Consider the following 20,490-nt stretch of genomic DNA (forward strand, 5'->3'; position numbering starts at 1 on the left):
GTCGGTACCCATATTAACTGCTTCAAGCAGGATAAAAGAGCATGTTGCAGTAAGGAATATAAATGCTTTTGTTTCAAGACATCTAATTTTAGAAGTTCAAGAAGCATATTCAGATGACAAGGAAGATGATTATGGTTAGATTCCAAACCATTACCACTTGTCAAAATGTTCAAATAAAATAGTAGCTTATATTGCAGGGTTTGTTGTTTTTAAGTTAAAAAAAGTCTTTACAGTGTGAGGTCGGCATTGATGCATTAACGTTAACAGACGCTAATTTTCGTCACACCCTCATCAAATTAAAAACCAAAGGAAAATTGGTGTATCCGTCAAATGATGTTATTGATATATGCAATACATGAGGAAAAAATATGAGGGAAATGTTGTCCTGCAACAAAACACAGGGGAGAGTTAACTTCCATAAATTAGTTAGTTCAGTATTGGCAGCTTACAGAGGCAAAAGAGTATTTTCAGAGTTCGATTATCACATGTATGATACTCAACCATTGGACAATCACTTGCACTTATTGATTAAAACAATAACTGAAAAATATTCGCAAGTGAGATATAATTATGCTGGTAAGCGGATTACCGCTAAACTTAAATCGCAGTTCGCAGGAAATAGTCGCCAGATATATACTAATTCATTTTAGCGGTCAATAATTCCTAATAGTAGGCGATAACAAACAATAAGGACTAAGGAATTAGCAGACATAAAGAGAATAGCTTTAAATTTGTGCCAGTAATAGGTTATATGTATATAAGATTATGAAAAATTTGTATTGTATTTCTGAGTAATAAAGGAAGGTATTATGAATGATGAAATAATTAACTATGTTCTTCAAAAGAATGATAAAATGTCTAACACTTTTCGCCTCCATTTATGCCATGAAAAGACGCATTATGAAAATAAAAGATGGGAAAAGTAACTGAAGCGTTTCTATTAATCCTTATGGTGTGGTCTCTCTTTTGCCAGTCGTAGGCGTGGCTGCCACGCGGTAAACTGGCTTCACTTTACTGAACGGTCTGACCCATGCGGGGCGTCTCCTCCCATTATTCCTCCAAGGTTGCAATAAACCAGGGCACTCCATGGAGCAATGCCTCTCTAAAGTGGATCCTCCTCAGCAAGCTCCCCACGACACTTCAGAATGGAACTCCCCAACATAATAAGAATAATGGCCATTGGAACCGAAACAACTGGCCCAAGCACGATTTCAGCAAGAGTTTCTGTGACTCGTGCAATGTGCATGAGCAGAACACTTCTGGCCGGGATGCCTCAAGAAAGCTGCTGTTACTGCCATTGAAATGGCAGTGACGAATCCTTCAGCTCTAGGCCCTATATTTGTTGCATCTCCCAAAGGTCACTATCCTGCCCACCAGGTCAGAGCTACTGATGGCACTGATGCGCAGATATCCATCATTCAAGAGGATAAAATTCTTTACAGGGCTTGGGTTGATAGGCACCAATTCGTTACAATGGAGAGCCTCAACCATTTTAAAATGTTCTTGCCTACTGTCCTGTTGAGTCACACAACCTCACTGCTCTAAGATATGTACTATAGCAATAGCTACCTATATTCCAGGAGGTTATGACGGAGCTAGGACAAGATTTCCTGTTTCCTCCTACCATTTTAGTTTCAGCCCCCCATCGACCCACACCCCCTGCCCTTACATAGCTCCAGACCAATTCTACGATCCTCCAAAAACTACCTCTCCACAGCCAGTGCCACTTGAAGGTAACAAACACTGCCATGCTCAGTCCATCATGGACGTCGAGCCACTTTCAAATCCTCTCACTATGCTTTTGCAGCAGCCAGAGCCGATGCTACTCAGGCATCTTCAATGGAATTGAGTCTCTCAAGCACCCCAACAGCATCGTCAAACCAGCCACGGAGAAGTCAAAGGAAGATGGAAAATGGGAGTCGAGGTTTTCAGAAACCCTAAGAGAGTTGATAGTTTCTCTCCGTACCAGTGCCTTGCACAGTGCCACCTTCTCATAGAGAATGCTGGCCCTCTCCATCCTGAGGAGAATGCCTGGTTCTGTTACTTTTACTTCCTTCTTATCCTTTTGTAACTTTCTATTTTTGTGCTTTCTTCAGTTTCTCTGGTATAGTTTCCTTTCCTCTTCATCATCGCCTTTAGGCATCTATTCCAATTGTATGGTTTGCTTATGCAGAGCCCCATCTGCCAGCAATTCTACCATTATAAGTCAGTACTTCGCTAAGAACTACTATAAGGGAATACGCAATCTTCGAAAAAATGCCCCTTCAAACTCATAGGATTGTCATAAAAGTGCCACAATAGGCACAGTGCCACATTCTAGACACTTAACCTTCCATGAGACTAGGAATATTCATAGCCAGCCACAATGCTATACATTTACCTTAGACTACACAGGCAATATATTTCAAAGCATGGCTTGCTTATAAATTTTTAAAATTTAATTATTGATTTAATATTCCTCCCAGTCTCTACATTTTTCTATGCTTGTGTAATTTTGTTTCCTCCTTAAAGAGAATTAGTACTCTTTCTTGATTCTATCCCTTTTGACTTACACTGATATTCTCTAAGGATAAATTCATTTACCGATTAGCAACTGTAATGATATACCCAACGGGAAAACTGATCATACACTTAGCTCTAATGGCACAGGGCAAATTAATTAACGAAATCATAGGGTTATTACCACCCCTACAAACGTGTCATATCGCCCTATCAGGGCAAATCAAATAGCATGCACTATGCATGATAGAATTAAGCATACTATTAACCCTGTAGGTTAGATTAAGATAATCTGATAATTAATTGTTATTCATATCTAATAGTCACTTCTAGTGTGACATTGCATTTTAAGAGTAAAGAACTTTGATTTTTTGTGCTATAACAAATTGTTAGTTATCAGTCACTTTAATCATATATGCATTCAAATGTGAAGATTAATGTACGCAGAGTTTTACCCTTTTTATTTTATGTCATGAGTCCACTTAAGGGGTATGGCATGCATGGTTATTTGTAGTCATTTGTCCTTGTTTCTGGCTGTCTTGGCCAGTTGAAATATCCTCTAGAATGGGGAGGTGTTCAGGATTTAAGCCAGAACCAAAGCAAAATAACTCACTTTAGGAGGAAATTCAGATATTTTTTCAATCACCCTCTTCACCAGCCTCCGTTCTCTTTGAGTACTTCTTTGTCCCTACTAATCAATTGGCTGCCTTTGAAATTAATCCCCACAGGAATGCAGCGAGGCCCTGTGTTTCAGAATTTTGGCAGGTAAGCTACCTACAAGAATGCCCCCAAAAACCCAGTCATTCATCAGCTACTCGCAGACTGGTTTGGATCATCTCGTCCATAACTTTTCAGCTATCATAATATTTTTCTTATTTCGTTAAGCATCTTATGATACCTTCCTACCATAGCGTTTAGTTTCACAGAAATACTACAACAGCCTTAGAGAAATAAACTTGCCAACTCTTCTGTAAACTTACTTTCAATATAGTTCATAGAGAGCAGTTTGATAGTAAGGCTGGAACAGGCCTAAGATTGATCTTATTCCCTGTGGTATAAGTGGCGTTACAGTTACTATGGCCATCCACGCATATATGTGCATGTGATCTTGATTATGGTTTATGCATAAACATTATATATATCATGGTGTTGAAACTAGTAATATTGATTAAAAACTACCCTATTTCCAACAGATAAAGGTAAAAAACTAATTGCAATTAGAAACTGATGTGTAGGCCCATGCCCTGCCATTGCCTCAAAATCTAAGAATTTGATTGTAGGCCTATGCCCTGCCATTGCCTCACAATATAAGAAATTGACAAGTAGCCCTAACATCCAAATGCTATTAACATTTAACATGCAGGATTATGATGAATTAATACCCTAACATCGGAACTGGCTACATAAGTCTATGCTCCATTTCAATTAATGTGGTCTATGTTGGATTGCTTATGCAGGCCAACACCAGTTTTAAAAAAAATGCATGTGTATTTAGGCTGCGCATGATGGAAAAAGATGGACAGACAAAATGAAACAATATCTTCATAATGATATAACTTTATATCTTCATAATGATATAACTTTATATATCTTTTATCGGAGATATCAATTGCATACTTCACAACTTCAGGAACTAAAATCTATGGTGTTGTCATTCACGCATGAAACTCAACATTACCGAACGGAGTCAAACCCGTATTGATAATCATTTGGACTGTTTAACTAGTGTGATGTCATTCCCCCTTTGAGAACTAGCCAATCACAGGCATGCAGTGGAAGGGGCTTAACTGCAAAGCTAAGTGGACTCTGTTATAGTGTAAAACGAAAAGATAAGACTTTGTGGAGAATGTGGCAATGCTAGAGAGGGCGTGAAGAGTTAGGGAGCATCATTCATCCATGATATTGCTTCGTGGTGCAGAGACGTTACACAAACATTTGTGTTATGATGTCACGTAAACCCCTTGTACGGTATAATTAGGTGTCTGTAAGTTTAGGAGAGTGATTGCTCTCATCTTGAATTATGTATCTTGTGTTGTTAGCTGTCGCCTGCTGAAGCACTGTGGCAGGGATCAGATCGCCACAGAACTCCCATCTTGAACCTCACCTGTGTCACTTTCCGGTTTGGCCAGAAATTTCTGGTGTGGAGAATGTTATGAAAAATAATTGGAGCCCCTTTTCCCCGACAATCCTTCACAACATTCAGGATTAGCGAGCAGAAGAAAACAAGTGGCCGAGTTTGTTCTCATTTATCTGTAAATATGTTTGAGAAATATTCTTTGCATTTGGTATAACTGCATAGGCAGTGTTGTGAGAATTAGGACTCTTTTTGATGTTTAACAGTACAATTTGGATGAACTGACAAATGTAGAAACTTTCAGTAGCAAAACGAAGTGACGACGAGGCAATGTGTGTGTCTCTCTCGGGGTATTTAGAAGAGGCAAGGCGTGTGCAAATACTGCGTTGTCACTTTCGCAGCCAAGAGTAGTTTTCAAAGTAAAGAGTCAGTGTAATGGTCTGATTTAATCTCTGTCTTTTTGCCATATGAGGCTTCCTTGATTGATAGTCAATCAAAGTGTTGCTTAATGAGTCAGTATTAAGATTCAAGTCAAACTGTAACTTTTAGAGACTGATGTCATAGGTTTTTCCAGGGTTTTTTGAACTTTCCTTTTTTTTGTCTTTGCGCACCTTGTAGCTGAACATGTGGTCCTTGTTTTAAAGGATGTTTCCAATCTTAAGAGTTTAATTTTGTAACAAAATTGTAAAAACCCAACCTGATCTTGTTATACCTTCACTTGAATGTTTGCAGATATCGTCCCTCAGGCCAAATCATCATACTCCTACCCCATCCAAGGACACAGACCCTACCCAGTCGGAGGGAAATTTACAACCGAGAAAGAAAAAATGTCTGGTTTTTATTTCGTGCATGTATTGCACACCTGGTTTTTATTTTGTGTATGTACTGCACAACTGGTTTTTATTTTGTGTATGTACTGCACAACTGGTTTTTATTTTGTGTATGTACTGCACAGCTGGTTTTTATTTAGTGTTATGTACTGCAAAACACATTCTGTGATGTTTATAAGCAGACTACATGTATAGCATTTTGTTTGTTGTTATAGGCATATTTAGTGTACGTGTTTATGCAATATATATTAACAAGGTAGGGCGAGCAAGGGTATGAAATTGTTGCTTTACATTTATATAGTTTTTTGTCATATCCAGAAATGTACAGTATTTAACGAGGCCTTGGATGCAGAATTTTTATTTAAAAAAAAACTATTTGACCATACCTCATCCATAGATATATTCCCCAAGTCTTCAGAGAGAGCGGCATCACCTCCACTCTGTGACTGATAAGTATGTGGCGGTAGAGGCATGGCACCATGAGCCTGCAAGGAGCTCACGTCATTGCCTCTAAGCCTTGCAAGGCGGACTTCTAATTCCTCTTCAGGCTTTGGCGCATGTTCGTCAAGAGCTACTTCCCCCATTACCTGTAAAAGAAAAATTCTTTTAATGGCCATTCCTGAGCATTCAAGCAATACGGGCAAATTATACCTGAAACATATGTACTGTATCAATGGATACTGCAAGAAGGACTGTTCAATAATTTTGATTTACAGTTTATAGTGATATACAAAGAGCCAATTTCATGACTGAATTTTCTGGAATAAAACACCAATCACAAAATCTGCATCAAGCTACAACAGTTTTGAGTACTGAGGTTTGGAAACTTCTGAAGTAAGAAAAAATTGTAGTGTAAAAATACAAATCTATTTCTTGTTAATTTCCCACTAACAATACTCTTAGACAATAATGTTCTCAGTAAAATAAACTTAGAAACATTTCTGAAAAAAAAAAAAAGTTTTAAAAAGTACAATATGTACACTACACGTGCTACTCTGCAAGCCTAGCAATAAATACGTAATCACAAATGAGCCCCATCCCCACCTTCTAGACTTCACTGTTTTACTATACTCTTCACAAAAACGCTAAAGACGTTGAAACGATTTCTTTGGCTGAATGAGGGCATAATGTTCTTCTATCAAAAACAAACAAGTTTGACAAGTTTTTTGTACAGAAAGAGACCAAGACACGCATGACTGCCCAAAATAGTTCAATTCGCTGAGTTTTCTTGGGCTTTTTGAATGATGACAAATTTACCTCCTATAAAAGGCAAGTTAAATATGCATGAAATATCAAAGAAACCAAAGGATTCCAAATTCCAGCTGCCCTTAAAAGTTCGAGACTTTCACAAACTAGTGATCCCTAAAACCTGGGCTGGTGAACCATTCAACGGGTCACTAGTGTTTCATAATTGAAAAATTAATTTAATAAAATAATAAAATAATAATAATAATAATAATATAATATATAAATAAATAAATAATACATAATAATAATAATAATAATAATTAATAATAACTGCTGTTCCAACAGCATATAGCTTGTAGAAAATCTTTTTTACTCTTCTTAAATTCTTGTTTTCAGGCAGACGGTACAATGAATTTCCAAAGGACAAGGAAAAATAGTCAGACAAGTATTTATAGCAGGAAAGCTGCATTGATGTCTTGGCAGGTTGAATCTTCATTGGTCTGTTACCACCTCAGGGGATTGATATTGCAATGGCCGCAGGCGTTCGGACTACTTGGCAGTAGTAATTGTGGAGGTTTTGGGGCTTTTTGCTGGTGTACCGCCCGCTGGTATTACCGCTCTAATGGTTCACTCCAGTGGAAGGGCATTTGCATTACAGAAGGTATATATATATGCCTGGAGTTGCGATCTCTATACAGTGGGGACTCTGTCGGTAATCGCGGGGGATGGGGGCCACAACCATCTGCGTTAAGCAAATATAATATCTCTTGTATACTGTTATATGTGTGATAATCATTGAGTCAACTATTAAACTTGCATTGAAGCACAGTTCAGTAAATCAGAGAAAGAATAAAAATATGGCAACACCTACTACCTAGAGTAAATGTTGGGGACAATCTGTTCTTTTATTGGGATAATAATAGATCAGTATTATAGTTTATTCTGCAGTGGCGTCGTGAGGGTTGCTGGCGCCAGGGGGCAAAGTCTTTTATGGCGCTTGGCAGAAAATGTTTGCCTTCATTATTTTAGATAAATTGTGTTGAAAACAAACCATTCTAATTTGCATAATAATATTCTGGAATGATAGAAAACAAACCGAATTTGCAAACTGAAATAGTTTATTTTACATATAATAGCTATATGTAATTAATTAATCATTTGCCCTCATAAATAAATTCCAAAATGTTGATAACAAAAATGCAGATTATAGTAAAGCAACATGGTATTTAGTAACTCTTAATAACCAAAGGCAAATGGCAAATTAAGTAAATTTGGAATGGGCTAATATTTCGTGGCAGACTGATTTCGTGGCAAAGACTGAATGGTTATAAAGCTTGAAAAGAAAACTGATAAGAACAAAGATGAATTAGTACGCTAACTATAAACCTTACTCTTCTTTAAAGAATGTTTAACATGTGTCAAAATAATGAAAACAAAAAGATTAAAGTGATGGATGCTTAGGATCAACCATATGCAAGGAAATAAAACAGTATAAAGGTATTAGAATGTAAAGATAATTAGACAGATATTGATAACAAAACCTAAACCAAGAAAAGGGTTGACAATGAATTGTAGCACGTCATTAACCCTTAAACGCCGACTGGACGTATTTTACGTCGACATTTTTTGTCTCTCGGGTGCCGACTGGACGTATTTTACGTCGACATACAAAAGTTTTTTTTAAAAATTCGCGGAAAAATACTTTTAGGCCTACCAGCCGAAAACTCTTGAATCACGCACCTTGGGGGATGCTGGGAGTTCACGGATCAAGGTGTTGTTTTGTTTACAATCGATACGCAGGTGCGCAAGCGCAAATTTCTTTCTTGCCGCACTAAAAAGTATCTGTGACACATCTCGGAAATTATTTTGTCACTTTGACATAATTTTTGTACCATTGTAAATTAGCCGTTACATGAAGTATTATATATGAAAATGTGCGCATTTTTATGTAGAATACAACAATAAAATACTCATGATTGTAGCTTTTATCAGTTTTGAGATATTTTCATATAAATAACGATAATTGCCAAAATTTCAACCTTCGGTCAACTTTGACTCTACCGAAATGGTCGAAAAACGCAATTGTAAGCTAAAACGCTTATATTCTAGTAATATTCAATCATTTACCTTAATTTTGCAACTAATTGGAAGTCTCTAGCACAATATTTCGATTTATGGTGAATTTTTGAAAAAAACTTTTTCCTTACGTCCGCGCGGTAACTCTTCCGAAAAAAATCATACATGCGATTGTGGTAATGTTTGCACCATTTTAAAATTAGCCGTTCCATAAAGTTTTATATATGGAAATGTGCGCAATTTCATGCACAATACAACTAAAAACAACCCATGGTTGTAGCTTTTATCAGTTTTGAGATATTTTCATATAAATAACGATAATTGCCAATATTTCAACCTTTGGTCAACTTTGACTCTACCGAAATGGTCGAAAAATGCAATTGTAAGCTAAAACGCTTATATTCTAGTAATATTCAAGCATTTACCTTAATTTTGCAATAAATTGGAAGTCTCTAGCACAATATTTCGATTTATGGTGAATTTATGAAATAAATAACATTTTCTTTACGTCCGCGCGGTAACTCTTCCGAAAAAATCATACGTGCGATTGTGGTAATGTTTGCACCATTTTAAATTAGCCGTTACATTAAGTTTTATATATGAAAATGTGCGCAATTCCATGTAGAATACAACAAAAAATAATTGAAGGTTATAGCTTTTCTCATTTTTGAAATATTTGCATATAAATCACGATAAATAGAAAAAAACCACGTTCGGTCAACTTTGACTCTACCGAAATGGTCGAAAAACGCAATTGTAAGCTAAAAATCTTACAGTCTAGTAATATTCAGTCATTTATCTTCATCTTGAAACAAATTCGAAGTCTCTAGCAAAATATTTAGATTTATGGTGAATTTTAAAAAAATCTTTCCTTCCCTCCGCGCGCAGATTCTCCGCCACAGATCTCCGAAATACGTACGTACCATTCTCGGAATATTTGCTCCGTTTCATATTAGGCATTTCATAGAGTTTTATATATGAAAATGTGCGCAATTTCATGTAGAATAAAACGAAAAATATTTGAAGGTTGTAGCTTTTCTTATTTCCGAAATAATTGCATATAAAAAATATATATATAAAAAAATTCGACATTCGGTCAACTTTAACTCGTCACATATGGTCGAAAACTGCAACTGTAAGCTAATACTCTTACAGTATAGTAATATTCAATCATTTGTCTTCATTTTGAAAGTAATTGGAAGTCTCTAGGACAATATTTAGAATTAGGTGAATTTTAGAAAAAAATATTTGTTTACGTCCGCGCGTTACGAATTCATGCATTATTTTGTGATAATATTTTCTCTGTGTTGCTTTGATCGTTTTACAATGTGTTATATACCAAAATGATCGCAATTTAGTGTACATTACAACGAAAAAAAGTAACTTGTTACCTTTAACCGTTTTGCGCAAAGCGCGATTTGAATACAATTATATATGAAATTTCGTTTTTGCGCTATCATATATAGCATTATTTATATATGATAATGATAATTTTTTTCATTTCTGATGGTTGCATACTAAACTTCAGGCAATGACAAAAAAAGGAGCCAAAAATGAACTCTTAATCTTGAAAACTAAGCGCGCTGTGATTTTTTGAAAAAAATATTTTTTCCGCTTCCGCGCTCACTCCGAAACCCCTCCGGCACACGGGAGACCAATTTTTTTTTACCGCTCCGGCGTAAGAGGGTTAAGTACTGATGCACGTTATAGTGTGCTTAAAATTTTATCTTTCAAGCTTTTACAGCTGCAAATTTGTCTATCACGTCATCAAGGTTTATTTTGTTTGCGATCTCTTGTTCGACACAGTAAGAGTTGAAGCTGACAATCTCTCTTGCCCTATAGATGTTCGCAGATGCGAACATCTTACCAAATGATCGCTCACAACTAGCAATTGATACTGCAATGGTCAACAGTATCTGAAGGGCAACTCGAAGGTTTGGGAAAACACTTTCATCCCCATATTGTACAATGAAACAAAGTAATTCCTGTGGGTTAGTGATCAGAACATCATCTCGTGTTTAAAGCAGCATTCTGCAATCTACAATTCCGCTGAACAGTTCCAAGCCATCTAAGTCAGTGTCATAGAAACTTGCCACATTAATGCACCTTTCTTTGGTGTATGCTTCATTGGTTGTAGATAGCAACTCCTTAACATCCAAAAGAAAGCCAAACTTTGAATCCAAGATATGCAATCTGGTGAACCGTTCGCCCATTTTATTATGCATTCTCTCAATAGTACCTTTTAGCAGACGTTGCATCTCATTTTCTGCCGAGAGGCCTGCATTATCTCAAGTTTCACCCGCCATTTTTTTCTTTACTCTACATCAGGGGTGTCAAACTCATGGGCCGCGGGATAGTCTTAAGTGGCCCGCGAGGTGCCAAGAGATTTTCCAACTCGAGCTACTACAACTGTTAGAACCGAGGAAAATTTGACTAAAGTTACTAAACTGTTAAAAAGAGACATAATAAGTTTTACCTTTCATTCATATGACAATAATTTATAATTTATTTCATATTATAATTGCTGGCAATAAGGCTCTTTTATTGCAAATCTTAATAAACAAGTCATAAGGAATAAGTAATGACCAAATTTTTGATGGCCCTCGAGACCAAAACCAAGTGCATAATTGTCCCTCGAAAGGATTTGAGTTTGACCCCTGCTCTACATCGTCTGGCAATTCTCACAGAACTCCTTTGCTTTATGAAAATGCAATAATAATTGTAGTCTACACTTCGTTATGCACAAAAAATGCTCACGAAAGAAAACAAAACACTAGATTGATGGGGGTAACTATCCAATATCTTTGCACTGACTCGCAGTCACTGAACCACTTTTATTTTATAAGTACGTAATAAAATCTGATAGTACAGTAATTAACACAATGATTACATTTATATATAATGAATATTAAAGGAAGTCAGTCTTCATTAAATATGAAATATGTACTGAAAACTCATAAAAACTTAAAGATTCTAAGTTACTGATTTCATCACCCCATTTCCCCCAAAATAGATGTTTTCCCAACTTCAATTTGGCGCCCCTTCAATGCTGCACCCGGGGACATATGTCCCCCCTCATGACGCCTTTGTTATTCTGTAAGAGAAATATAAGTTTTTTTTGGAAAAGTTGCTTTTATTTCATTGAGAGATAAGTATATTGAGAGAGAGAGAGAGAGAGAGAGAGAGAGAGAGAGAGAGAGAGAGAGAGAGAGAGAGAGAGAGAGAGAGAGAGATTGTGATTTTGTGGGATTTTAATTTAGCATTTTATCAATATTTTGCTATTTACATTCATATTAGTATTTGAAAATTAGTAAATCCTTTTTATCATAAAAAATGTATTTAAGCCATGAAAATACAGTAATTAGTGAATCTTGCTCTTGAAAAAAATCGTGATCTAGTTAATTTTCCGCGATATACTCTTTGGAGATTAGCTCCACAAAAAACTATACGTAAAGTGTTTTATAATAGTGTCGGAAAGGCTGGGTTTCGTGATCAATCTCGCGGGGCTTGGGCTCCCCAAAATAAGAAAAGTCAGCTGATATCGACTCCATGACAACTTCTGCAATGAACTATTGCAACGGGGTTGCTTCAGGCCATCGGGTGGACCGACTGATGACCGTCAGGAGGTATCTGACGCCATTGGACAGAGGCAAGGGGCCTACATCTACGTGGATGTGGCCAAACCTCTGTTTGGGTTGCGGGAACTCGCTGACGCCCAATTCGGTGTGACGACCGACCTTGCTGGTTTGACAAAGGATGCAGCTCCTGGCCCATTCCCACGTGTCCCTCTGAATTCCATGCCTCATGAATTTCACTGTCAGGAGGCACATCATAATTTGGCCCGATGGTTGCAAGAGACTGTGAACTATGTCAAACATGGTCCTCCTGCCAAGGTCAGGATCAGAGGGTGAGGGCGGCCAGTGCTAGTGTCACACAGGAGCGTCGTGCTGGAGGGTCCAAGGGGCACATCTTACCACTTGAGGGCAGCGAGGGCTGTGAGGTAGCAGGTAGTTCTGGGTCGGCAGCTTGTTCCCGGGGCGAGGTCCTCGCAATTGATCCCAAGGTGGACTGTGCTGATCTCGACCCTCAAGAGTGCATCAGCAAAAGGGTTCTTCTCGCCGGGGACATACTAAAGGGTGCAGACGAACTTGGCGATGGCTGCCAGGTACCATTGTTGCCTCGCCGACCAGGCGTCGTCACCCGTCTTGGTGAAGGCGTGGACCAGAGGCTGATGGTTTGTCCTTATGGTGAAGGGGGAGCCCTCCAGCAGGTAGAGGAAGTGGTGCACTGCTTGGTAGACTGCCAGCAACTAGCGGTTGAAGGTGCTGTATCGGGATTCGGAGGGATTTAACTTCTTGCTGTAGAAGGCGAGTGGTTGAGGAGTGCTGTGGACCACCTGCTCGAGGACAGCACAGCAGGATACATTGCTGGCATCAGTGGTGAGCTGTAAGGGCGCGTCAAGGTCTTGGTAAGCAAGGGTGACAGCCGAAACGAGGGACGACTTTGTCTGCTGGAAAGCCCGTTGTTGAGTTGCCTCCCACACCAACTTTTTCGGTTTACCTCCGTGTGGGCGATGTTCGGGAGGAATCGGCAATAGTAATTTACCATCCTCAGGAACTCTTGTAGGGCTTTGACCATCGTCGGGATCGGGAAATTTTCTACTGCCTTCACCTTCGATGTCATTGGGCGTGCGCCTGGCGCGGAGATTGCGTGCCCCAGGAAGTCCACCTTCTTGGCGCTGAAGGTGCATTTGTCAAAATGGATGACCAGTTTGTTTTCCTGAAGGCGCTTTAAGGGGGCTGGCCGGTACCCTTATATATGGGGGTATAGGGCAAAAAATGCAGTCATTAAAAAATTCATGGAGCTTTGTATGGCAATGGAGAATATGTATACGAAATATTTCGTCAAAATTAATCTTACTTTCGTAGTTACGGTAATTAGTAAACGTAACTCAATAAGCCCAAAACATTGATCCGTACAAGAAAATGCAAAATTTCTTCTGTTATCATAAATTTTGAAAATTATTGTCAAAGAAATTGTGATCAATGGCATCTGTAGAGATTCCATGAGTTGCAGGAGGGAAGGGAGTCAGCTTACCACCTTTCAGTGCAAGAAGAAACCTCATGTAGTGTACACATTCGAGTATCACCTCGGACATTCGCTTGCTTTTACGTGTTTATCTCAGTTTCGGCAAGAATTTCATCATGACAATGAGAAAAAGACAAGCAAAAAATCTCTCTAACATGCAGACAAAGAAATTTCGCTCTAATATGATTACAGAATACCATAATATATGCGATATTAGCTTAGTTAGTGAAGAGAGAGAGGGAGGGGTGCATAGTAAGGAGCGACCCCGTCTTGCCTGACGTACTCGTCGCAGTGCCCCAGGCTACGGTCTTTGAGCAAAGGGATCTTCATTTATGATAGATAACATAGTTTTGGTTTATTAATACCCAAAAAGGAATATGAAACTCATAATAATCATGAATTATTAACATTGTCTTCGTAAAAAGAGAGTACACGTTCGAGTTTTACCTCTAACATTTTCTTGCTTTTACGTCTGTTTATCTTTGTTTTGGCAAGAATTTCATCATGCCAAAGAGGAAAAGACAAGAAAAACATCTCGCTAACATACAGAAGAAAATTCGCTGTAATAAGCCGAGTTAGTGAAGTAGAGAGAGAGAGTTGCATAGGAAGGAGTGCCCCGTCTTGCCTGACACAGTGCCCCAGGCTACGATATATGAGTGAAGGGATCTTCATTTATGATTAAATCATGATAAATAACATAGGTTTGGTTTATTAATACCCAAAAAAGAAATATATTAACACTGTCTTTATAAAAATACAAAAGAAAACTTTGAATGCCCATTTCTGAAAACTATACTTATTGACCTTCAAATTCTATCTTCTCACTTAGTTTTAAAGCTATAGCATTGGAATTTGGTATATAACTTAGAAAGACATTATAGAACAATCAAATGAAGCCCTTTTTTCCAATTTTTGTTTCGTTTTTTTATAATTTTTTTTCCTGATTTATAGGGTTTAGTTTTTTACCATAATGACAAAATTCATATCTAGCAAAAATGATTTTTAGATAAAAACTCTTCATTTGATTGGAGGTCTACATCAGGTCTATATAGGATAGTAATCCCAGGTCTTAATAATAAATATCAAGGGAGGAGATAGAATTTGAAAAATGGTTATTTTCGGGATAATAAAACCGAAGGTCAGAGGTGAAAATCATGTGCGGTTTGGAGATATCCCAAGTCACCTTATTAAGTGGTATGAATGTCAAAGTCCTGTCCTTAAAAAATGGCATTAGCCAGCCGGCCCCCTTAACGGCTAGGACATAATGTATGTGCTCCTCAGGGGATCTGGAAAAGATTAAAATATCGTTGACGAAGCATACGCAGAAGGGCAGGTCCCCAGGATGCTGTTCATCAGGCGTTGAAAGGTGGCTCCGGCGTTCCTCAGGCCGAAGGTGGAGTATGAGAAGATGTATGACCCGAACATCCTTTCATATACTCACAACATCCACACTAAATAGCCCTCCTTAAAACCCAGGGATGTTCGGATGCTGGCCCCCTGGATCTTGTTTGAGGCCCCTCACACTTTCTCAGTCGCATCATCATTCACTTTTTCCATACCACTTTTATTCAACCTTACACTATCTCCCTCACTACTGTCCTCCCAAATCCCATTCACTATCTCATTTAACCCCTCTAACTATTGCCCCAATATCTCCTGTATCTCTGCCACCAAATCACTCACCTCATTCATATCCCTGCCAAACTCCTGAAGTGACTCATTCATACTGCTAACCACTTCCCCGCTAAACTCTGTCAATTAAAACCCACACACACTATAAGTCTCATCCATTCCCTCCCCAGGCTTATCTGTGTTGCGCACTCTATCAACCATCTCTACCCTAACATTACCCCCTTTATTGTGCATTCCTCGCCTTTCCCTTTCTTTCCCTTTTCTTACTTTCTTCCACTTCCATACTCAACCAATGCAAACTGCTCATCCTGCCAATCCATTTTCTCACTGATGCTCGGCTCATATTTATTCACTTTCAACCACTCACTCATCACATTCTCACGGACATACTGTGGTACATCCCCTCCACCTGCAGTGCGGATTATGATGTCCCGTGACATCATCCATACCCCCATCCATTCGTAACTTTCCCAAAACATAACTTAACCCACTTGATCCCGCTTCCAAAACCTCAAAAGGCCCCTCAAACTTTTCTCTTATCTTACTCGCATTCATTCTTCACCTCCCAATCACTCTTTCAACACTTTATCCCCAACCCTAAAACTTTCAAATCTCCCACTTGCTCTCTTCCCAATCTCTCTCTGATAACCGTAAACTTGGCCTAATAATTCTCTCAAAATTCAACACATACTTCCAGGGTGACATACCTATACTCTTTTGCAATGAGGCGTTGTAGCATTGTACACCAACGCCACACACCCCATATGCATATCCCAATCATTATCACACTTACTCATCATTTGTAAAATCTTGGTCAATGTCCAAAAAGTCATTTCAGCCAAACCATTTGCACTGAAGTAGAATAAACATGTACAATACCCCATTCCCTCAGCATTTCCTCAAATTCTCATCCCAACTCATGCCCATTATTACGCAACATTCTCACAGGCTTACACACACATTGGCAACATCACTTGTGGTCCACCATCACAATCATTCCCACATGCCCTCTCGCAGTCATTGGCAAAGAAACACAGTCAGTCACAAGCATTTCAAACTTTCCCTTCTGACATTCTTCACAGGTAATGGCCACATCCACACAAATCTTACTCAACCCAGGCGCAAATAGTCTCTCTCTCATGCATTCTCACAACTTGTTCTTCCCCATGTGCCCAAACTAATCATGGTCCAAAAGGCACATACTCACGGATGAGTGACTGGGAAACAACGGCACATACACTCCCTTATCATGCATTCCTCTCTGGTGCAATAAGTACACTACATTTTTGCACACTACAAACTTTCTTGCAAACCTCTTGTATACCTCCAACTCACACGGCCAATCTTCCACACACACTCCTCCCAAAATGCATTCTCGCAACTTACTTATCTTGTATTTTCTCAATCTCTTCCTCGCTCACTAAATCATTCTCGCTTCAAGCAATATCAATCATACCCACAAAGTTTGCCACACACACACACACACTCCTATTCTGAATCCCTGCTATCTTACTACCCCCCTTTCTAAGAATCCCGTTCCCTATTTCTACACTCCCATCATGCATCCTCAAAAAATCTATCCCTATTAAAAAACAAGCCGGCATATCATGTTCCCCATGACTATAAATTTATGTACCACTTCCAACTCCCCTAACCTAACCTTCAGCTGTACCTCTTCCCATACTAAAACACTTCCCAGTCCCAACCCATATATCATTACACTTGTACACTGCCTTTCACTCCCCAGTTGCATCTCTCAATCTCATTTACCACTGACCCACCCACTAGGGAAACCTGCGCCTCTGTATTAACTAAGCTAGACTACACACTTATCATTCATTCTGCCAAATGTTACCATTTTCCCTTGGGTTCCATGCATACACACATTCGCTGCTGCATCTACCTGATCATCCATACCACAAGCATCCTCCCCACATTCCTCCTCAGTTATCCCTTAAACGCCGAAGCGGTAAAATAAAAATTGTCTCCCGTGTGCCGGAGGTGTTTCGGAGTGAGCGCGGAAGCGGAAAAAATATTTTTTTCAAAAAATCACAGCACGATTAGTTTTCAAGATTAAGAGTTCATTTTTGGCTCCTTTTTTTATCATTGGCTGAAGTTTAGTATGCAACCATCAGAAATGAAAAAAATTATCATTATCATATATAAATAATGCAATATATGATAGCGCAAAAACGAAATTTCATATATAATTGTATTCAAATCGCGCTGTGCGCAAAACGGTTAAAGGTAACAAGTTACTTTTTTTTCGTTGTAATGTACACTAAATTGCAATCATTTTGGTATATAACACATTGTAAAACGATCAAAGCAACACAGAGAAAATATTATCACAAAATAATGCATGAATTTGTAACGCACGGACGTAAACAAATATTGTTTTCAAAAATTCACCATAAATCTAAATATTGTCCTAGAGACTTCCAATTTCTTTCAAAATGAAGACAAATGATTGAATATTACTATAATGTAAGAGAACTAGCTTACAATTGCAGTTTTCGACCATATCTGACGAGTTAAAGTTGACCGAATGTCAAATTTTTTTATATATTTTTTTATATGCAATTATTTCGGAAATTAGAAAAGCTACAACCTTCAAATATTTGTAGTTTTATTCTACATGAAATTGCGCACATTTTTATAAATAAAACTCTATGAAATGCCTAATATGAAACGGAGCAAATATTCCGAGAATGGGACGTATGCATTTCGGAGATTTGTGGCGGAGAAAAGGAAAGTTTTTTTTTTTTAAATTTACCATAAATCTAAATATTGTGCTAGAGACTTCGAATTTGTTTCAAGATGAAGATAAATGATTGAATATTACTAGACTGTAAGAGTTTTAGCTTACAATTGCGTTTTTCGACCATTTCGGTAGAGTCAAAGTTGAGTGAACGTGGTTTTTTTTCTATTTATTGTGATTTATATGCAAATATTTCGAAAATGAGAAAAGCTACAACCTTCAATTATTTATTGTTGTATTCTACATGGAATTGCGCACATTTTCATATATAAAACTTTATGTAACGGCTAATTTAAAATGGTGCAAACATTACCACAATCGCACGTATGATTTTTTCGGAAGAGTTACTGCGCGGACGTAAAGAAAATGTTATTTTTTTCATAAATTCACCATAAATCGAAATATTGTGCTAGAGACTTCCAATTTGTTGCAAAATTAAGGTAAATGCTTGAATATTACCATAATATAAGCGTTTTAGCTTACAATTGTGTTTTTCGACCATTTCTGTAGAGTCAAAGTTGACCGAAGGTTGAAAATTTGTCACTTAATTTTTTTTATGAAAATATTTCAAAATTGATAAAAGCTACAACCATGGGTTTGTTTTTAGGTTGTATTGTGCAATTGAAATTGCGCACATTTCCATATATAAAACTTTATGTAACAGCTAATTTTAAAATGGTGGCAAACATTACCACAATCGCATGTATGATTTTTTTCGGAAGAGTTACCGCGCGGACGTAAGGAAAAAGTTTTTTCAAAAATTCACCATAAATCGAAATATTGCGCTAGAGACTTCCAATTAGTTGCAAAATTAAGGTAAATGATTGACTATTACTAAAATATATGAGTTTTAGCTTACAATTGCGTTTTTCGACCATTTCGGTAGTCAAAGTTGATCGAAGGTTGAAATTTTGGCACTTATCGTTATTTATATGAAAATATCTCAAAACTGATAAAAGCTACAATCATGAGTATTTTTTTGTTGTATTTTACATAAAAATGCGCACATTTTCATACATAATACTCCTATAACGGCTAATTTAAAATGGTACAAAAATTATTTCAAAGTGACAAAATAATTTCCGAGATGTGTCGCTGATACTTTTTAGTGCGGCAAGAAAGAAATTTGCGCTTGCGCGCCTGCGTAACGATTGTAAACAAAACACCACCTTGATCCGTGAGCTCCCAGCATCCCCCAAGGCGCGTGATTCAAGAGTTTTCGGCTGGTAGGCCTAAAAGTATTTTTCCGCGAATTTAAAAAAAAACTTTTGTATGTCAACGTAAAATACGTCCAGTCGGCACCCCGAGAGACAAAAAATGTAGACGTAAAATACGTCCAGTCGGCGTTTAAGGGTTATTTCCCCACTTTCATACTTTTGATTCAAATCCCCCTCACAATCCCCTTTTCTGACTAACCAACAACAACCGTGTTCCCCATACTGAATTCTCAAAATCCTATGCTCACTATTTGCAGTTAGCTTCCCTCTATACTCAAATGGTCTGTCCAACCCAAAATACAAAAACACTTCAACCCCAAACAACACTAGCACCAACAACAACCGCAATAACACCCCCTCCCCCCAACCTTGCCCCTTTGTACATGCCCCTTCCTTCTGCACATCACTCATCAACCTTACTCGCAGCTCATTTGCGCTCTCGGGCACTCCCTCAACCAGACCCTTGCTCTCCAAATCTTTCAAAGCCGAAAACAAACTCACAAACTCTGTTGCCTCCCACAATCCTCTCTCTTACAACCAAACCCTCAGGCACTCTATCGGGATCCCAGTCGCTTATCATGGGATCATCACCCTTACTATGCATCCTTGACATTGCATCTGCAACCACATTGTCACTCCCCAGCACATACTCTACCCTAAGTCAAACTCACACAAATCCTCAATCGCCCTCGCTTTCCTAGCATTCACAATTTCTTTCTTAATATATACATTAACGGCTGATGGTCCGCCCTTATAACAAATCTTACTCCATACAAAAACACTTTCAACGCTTTCACACTGAACCTTATAGCTGCAAGCTCTCTCTCAACTACCAAGTACTTTCGCTCCGCTTTATTAAAGGCTTTATTGCATATGCTATCACTCTCAATTACTCTTCTCCATTCACCTCTTGCAACTGCACTTAACATCCCCCCATACTAAACTCACTAGCATTTGTATCGAGCTAAAGCCTACTTCCATCCTCACCATAATCTGGGAATGCCAAGGTGACATCCCTTGCAGCCTCCTCTTTCAATTTCTCTTCCCCGTCCATTCAGTCAGCGGCTTTCCTATCCCTGAACAGTCCTGAACAAACTTCCTTCCAAACTCAATCAAACCCAAAAA

General features: G+C 38.2%; 1 protein-coding gene across 3 annotated transcripts in view; it reads right to left on the bottom strand.

Moving 5' to 3' along the window:
* Positions 1 to 20,490, bottom strand: part of LOC135205859 (uncharacterized) — a 383,300-nt gene that overhangs the window by 126,753 nt on the left and 236,057 nt on the right. For all 3 annotated transcript variants that reach the window (XM_064237113.1, XM_064237115.1, XM_064237114.1), the window contains one exon: positions 5,790 to 5,990. In XM_064237113.1, coding sequence (XP_064093183.1) covers positions 5,790 to 5,990 — 201 coding nt within the window. The remainder of the gene's footprint in view (positions 1 to 5,789; positions 5,991 to 20,490) is intronic.

This window comes from Macrobrachium nipponense, chromosome 11 (assembly GCF_015104395.2).
Source record: "Macrobrachium nipponense isolate FS-2020 chromosome 11, ASM1510439v2, whole genome shotgun sequence".
Lineage (NCBI taxonomy): Eukaryota > Metazoa > Arthropoda > Malacostraca > Decapoda > Palaemonidae > Macrobrachium > Macrobrachium nipponense.